The sequence below is a fragment of the Gymnoscopelus microlampas genome (assembly GCF_963454915.1).
Source record: "Gymnoscopelus microlampas genome assembly, chromosome: 5".
Lineage (NCBI taxonomy): Eukaryota > Metazoa > Chordata > Actinopteri > Myctophiformes > Myctophidae > Gymnoscopelus > Gymnoscopelus microlampas.
The window spans coordinates 11,664,114-11,670,019 of NC_139942.1; the positions used below are offsets into that span (position 1 = coordinate 11,664,114).

General features: G+C 40.7%; 1 protein-coding gene across 1 annotated transcript; it reads right to left on the bottom strand.

Moving 5' to 3' along the window:
• Positions 1-367: 367 nt before the first annotated feature.
• On the bottom strand, positions 368-4,359 carry LOC311044645 (E3 ubiquitin-protein ligase TRIM35-like). Its single transcript, XM_084056357.1, has 2 exons — positions 4,066-4,359; positions 368-1,465 (listed from the first exon to the last, which is right to left on the bottom strand). Exons 1-2 carry the CDS (start codon positions 4,322-4,324, stop codon positions 462-464), a joined length of 1,263 nt encoding a protein of 420 aa, XP_083912483.1. The 5' UTR covers positions 4,325-4,359; the 3' UTR covers positions 368-461.
• Positions 4,360-5,906: the final 1,547 nt, after the last annotated feature.

A 5,906-nucleotide genomic window follows, 5' to 3' on the forward strand; every position in this document is an offset into this window, starting at 1 on the left:
ATATCTTCATATAATTGGTCCTCACTCCTCACTAACGCTCATTATAAGATGACACCACGTCTACTCACTCTGTGTCTCATTTGAGGGTTCAGAAAACCCACCAACCAGTGACATCATCGCTTTAGGCAGGTTTGGCCATTTCAAACAAGATTAAAAACATTTTTATTTCAATCAAAGTGGTAATAATTAAAAAAAAAAATAACCATAGTACAAGTAAAGATGATGATCTGAAACAAACAAAGCACAACTAAACAAAAATGGTTCCATTTGTACACTGAGATGTCAAGATGGTGGATTTGAATTTGTCAAAAAAGTGTCAATATATATATATATATATATATATATATATATATATATGAATCGTTAAAGCAAACCATTAGGGAATAGGACCGTTAAGAGGGAATCGTCAAGGAACCAGAATTGTTAAAACCCTAAAGGATTCCCAACACTACTCACTGCCATCACTGTAACATAACAGAGTGAGATATCTCAGCTTGACAGACTTTGATATCAGTGGTTTTAGCAAGAGCCACTCCAATGATGAAAAAAGGGTAGAGTTTCTCAGTGAAAATGTCTTCATGGGTGTAGATGTGAGTCATGTCTTCAGGGTCGTAGAAGGACACCTCCCCCCTGTCATAGTCCAGCTGAACTCTGATCCTCTGGAGATTCCTCTGCATATGGATGGTTTCTCCATCCCCATTCTCGTACTTCCCTTTACTATAGTGTACCCACCAGTAGCCACGTTCTGGCATGGTATGGTATCTCGATCGCTTCCTGTCAACACTCTCTTTAACCACACCTATATCCCAGTAATGAAGATCTCCAACCTCCACCTCCCAGCTGTGTTTTCCTGAACTGAAACCCTCAGAACCCAGAACTAACGATGTATGAGTGAACCTCTCTGGGTTGTCTGGAAGATCCTTCCATGTGTCTGTATTTCTCACACTGGTCAGGTCTTCAGATAGATGGAGACAGCTGGTTGCTGTGTTTGGGTCCAGAATAACAGGAGTGAACTTGATCTTCTCCTTCATCTTCTCCCAGACTCTGTAGGTCAGATTTCCCAAGTGCTTGGTCACGTCTATCATCAATCCTGAGACCAGCTGTGGTTCTGGCACTGGACACTGGACTCTGAGAAATGAACCACTAGGTTCCTGCAGCTCTTGTTCTGCAGCAGAGATGTTGTCAGAGAGAGAGGAGATCTGTTCCTGAATGTTCTTCATCTCTCTGCGGACAATGTCTGCCTTCTGCTTCTCGTCCTCCCTCAGATCTGCCAGTCTGGCCTCCTCTTCCTCTTTCAGGAACTGGTGGAGCATTTCAATGTCTGCTCTGATCTGCTTCTCTGAGGCCACCGCCGTCTTCTTGTTGTGTTGAAAGACTTCTTTGTATTTCTGTTCAAACTCTTTGTATTTGTCCCTCTTGACCTGCAGGGACTTGAGGTCAGACTTCACTTGGGCCCTCGGATTCACTATAGAAAGGAAGATTAGATTAAATCAACAAGTGCATGAAAGAACACTCAAATAATATCTAATACATATTTTTATTAAACTCTTTGTTTGTAGATTTGTGCTGATGTTTCCATAGAGAACTCATCAATGTTTTTTTTGTACAGCTCTCTTAATTGGCCATTCAAACTGAGCAGCACTATAACTATAAAAGTATAATTTAAAAAAAGGTTCTAAGTCAAGTGAATGTCAGAGTTCACATCACTGTAGAAATGTGCAGATACCCTGTTTATACTTTATACTGTATGTTGGTTTGTTTACTGTTGAGTGAGAAAACAATGTTGGACATTAAGCTAATCACCTGGGGACCCCCCAAAATAATTTGTGGTCCTGAACCACATGTTGAGAACTACTGCTCTACTGGGAGACCAGGCTGTCTGCCTGTCAGGCTGTCCCGTCTGTGCCAGGGACCCACGTACAGGGACCCCCGTACAAGATTTGTATTAATAAAATGTTTAAAAAATTGTCTTTTTTTTCACATTTCTTCAAGATTATTTTTGAAAATAGCCGATCTACAAGCTTTTCAAGTAGCCCATGTACAGTATATAGGTTTGAAGTGATTTAACCACTTGAACACCAGCATCCCTATTCTGCGGGCAACATTCGCCAAGCTCTGCTATTTTTTGGCAAAGAAATTTGGTGTGTATGAAAAAGAAACATATCAAGTACAGTGCAAGTCAGGTCCGTTTGACTAAGTATAGAGGGTCTAAGTGGTTGCCATGGCACCCACTTTGAGAAAGGCTGCTTTGCTGTCAGGAGAACCTGCCATCCAACTAGTAGTGATACTGCATTCCTTTACCATTTTGGGCGGGAACCCCTATTTCTAACTATACCTTTCAGGACAGAAGGAAGTTTTTCAGAAAACTTAGGTCAGGATTTAGAAGGCTTTTTTAGAATCGGCCTCAGGTCTAAATGGGTTAACTGCTGTCATATCTTACTTACCTACTCTCATCAACAAGTGTATTTTTATATTGTTCCACGGACACAAATACTTTGTCACCATCATAGAATAATGTTCCTCTTAATGAAACCACAACTATTCAAACAAGTTTAACTGGTAGAAACGCCATCCTCTCGTGTCCTCACCTAACACACACTCATTAAATACTGGGGTATTTCCAATTTTCAGTACTTTTACTTCTACTCCATTACATCTCAGAGGCAAATATTGTACGTTTTACTCCACTACAATTATTTGAACACTTTGGTACTAGTTACTTTGTAGATTTTGATTATTATTACAAAACATACATTACTCACTTCAGCCCTATATACATTTCGGCAATTTGAAAATAGCATATCTACAAGCTAGTAAAGAAGTACTAAAATGTCCAGCCCTGGTTACAAGGAGTCTTTAATATGATGGCATATTAATTTACTACACCAAAAAAAATCGAAATAAATAAATGATACATATTTATTTTCAACGTGGAATTCCACACATACGCATGGAATTCCAATCAGACACTCTTATCTCGGAGGACAGGGTTAGGTGAGGACACGAGAGGATGACGTTTCTACCTCATAAACTAGAATAGTTGTGGTTTCATGAAGAGGAACATTATTCTATGATGGTGACAAATATTTAGACCATGTGATGTGGTGTGTCCGTGGAACAATGGAAAAATACAGAGAGTAGATGATGAAGATATGACAGCAATTAACCCATTAAAACCAGGAAAGACATCTGTGTCATTTCCGATTTTAGCTATACAGTTTATAGCAACATAAGGTTTTCAGAAAACTTTTAGGATTTTTAGGTTGTTTACGATCAATCAGGCTGCATAGACGTCTGTCTGTTTTACTTGTACTGTATGGTAGGCTACTTGAGTAAATGTACTTAGTTACTTTACACCACTGGTTTTAGGATGTCAACGTGTTGACTATTTGTGTCCGTAGAACCCCCTCAAAAATGAGGTGCTGCATTTCAAGGGGCTATTCTTTGAGACACACATACAGGTATTTCGGGGCGTGGCTGAATCCGCCATTCTTTCACCGGGTGAAACAACACAGCTTTAGGAAAGTATTACGGAACGCACACTTTGTTACATTTAGTGGGTTTATTTCGTCATAGCGCAACAGGGTGAAGCATTGTAATGCAGGTCATTGCAAAAACCACCGATCTTTTGAAAAATGAAAACGGGACCGACACATATTCTAAACTTTCCGTGATTCTGCCAGTAATCATATTCTTTGAGACACACATCCAGGTTTTTCTCGGGCCAAACAAGAGAATCGCGTGACGTCGATCCCATTCCCCTAATCGCTCATACTAGGACATGTCACATGACGTTTGTGTAGGCAGAGGAATCCTGTCAATAAAGTCTGACAAATTCTGACAAAGTTTTGATTTGGTGAAATTAACATCCCGACCTGAACTTGTATTTTCTGTTTATGACCCGTTACTGAACACATTCTCTATAGCAATGATTCAATATCACAAAATATTATTTTACTTTTATTTGACTATTTAACCGTTTTTTAACCAATTTTAACAAAGAAAAAATGATGATAATATTTGTAATCAATCAAATTATTAGGATGATTAGAATTAAAATATTACCCATCCCAAGGTCCTGTGCGACATTGTTGCAGTCGATCTTCTTCAAAAGATTCAGCGTCACTTCAACGGCTCCGTCCTCGGTGAAAGTTTCAACTAATACGTCTGTAATCTCTATCATACTCTTATCCTGGATTGCACGGCGACGGACGCGCGGCTCTTCTCTGCGATCGAGCAAAGCGCTGTAGAATTCCTCCAGCTTCTCCTTGGTCAGATCAGACAGGGCATCTGAGATGGCCCTTTTGGTTGTTTTAGAAGTCATGTCTAAATCAACTTTTGGCAAAGTTTTAGGGTGCGATTGAACGATTGAACAAAGGCAGGAGGTTGATGAATGCAACGTCAAACAGACGACGCTCTCTGTCAAATGCGGAAATGCGTAACTCACTTGGCAGGAGGTGGAGATTGGGCAGTGGTGGAAAAATTACTCACATTTCTTACTTAAGTAGAAGTATCAATACTGCAATGTAGAAATACTCTATACTGTTACAAGTAAAAGTCCGGAATTAAAAATGTACTTGAGTAAAAGTACAAAAGTATTGGTATCAAAATCTACTTAAAGTACCAGAAGTAGAAAGTATGCATTATGCAGAAAATCCCATTTCACAAGTTTTCAAATGTATGAAATGTATACAATTATTCATTCATCATTTGAAAATAGCAGATCAGTACAGTACTTGAGTTAATGTACTCAGTTACTTTACACCACTGCCAACAGTGAGTGGGTGTATTTACGGTTCAACGTGTTTGACAGGTTTCACCCGCACGTATCACACCACTAGCCAGAAGGAAAAAAAAACTAATCTAATCTACTAATCTACGTTTGTTGTACCGTACAGCAAACGCTTTGGAGCGTTTACTGTACAGTGTACAGAAACGCTCCAAAGCCTGATTGCCCAGTGCAGGCTGTTTGTTTGTACAGGGCACTGCTTCTGTGGTGGTCAGGGGTCCTTGAGGGGGTTCGTTCCAGGGGGGTCCCCAGCTAAATTAGTTAATATAGCATCAAAATAAGTCTAACCAATTTAACCATATTACCCTATTGTGTGTGTGTGTGTGTGTGTGTGTGTGTGTGTGTGTGTGTGTGTGTGTGTGTGTGTGTGTGTGTGTGTGTGTGTGTGTGTGTGTGTGCGCGTGTGCGCGCGTGTGTGTGCGTATGTGAGTCTTCGAAGACACTGTTAAAATGCATCACCTGTCTCTCAGAAATCAAAATGTTGGATGTCCCAGAATTTTCTCCAACTTAATGAGACTAAATCTGAGATCCCATTTGGCCCATCTCATTCCACCACCTAGCTGGCTCCGTCAAATGGAAGAAGCTTGCGACACACATTGTTTCACAGCCTACTTCCATCTGAGACTTCCGAAGCAGAATCGATGACAGACGGTGTTTTCATTTTTTCAAGCTACTTGGCAGGTGATTGGATGATCCCGCCCCTAGCAGCCGCTGATTGGTTCGAATACGCAGCGTTTCGGGCAACACAGTCTCACTCCGAAGAAGGCACATGCATGCCTTTTGGTCAGACCCCTAGGAAGGCACTATGTGTCGTCCAAGTCCGCCCCCGGCGATAATATGCGCCTTCCAGGGTCACTCATAGACATTCATAGAATTCCTCAAAAGGCACCCTGCGCCGTTCCATTGATAATACATTGGACTGACACACAACGTGAGCTAAGAGACTTGGTTGAAATGCACCAGAGCACACACCACCCACAAAAACCTGACAACAATATTCTGAGCATTTCCATATTATTTTGGTAATTTTTCGATGAGTATTTGTTGAGAATGGGACATTTCTTTGACTTTTCCAAGCCCATGACGTCATTTCAGATTACATCCGCATTCCGTCACG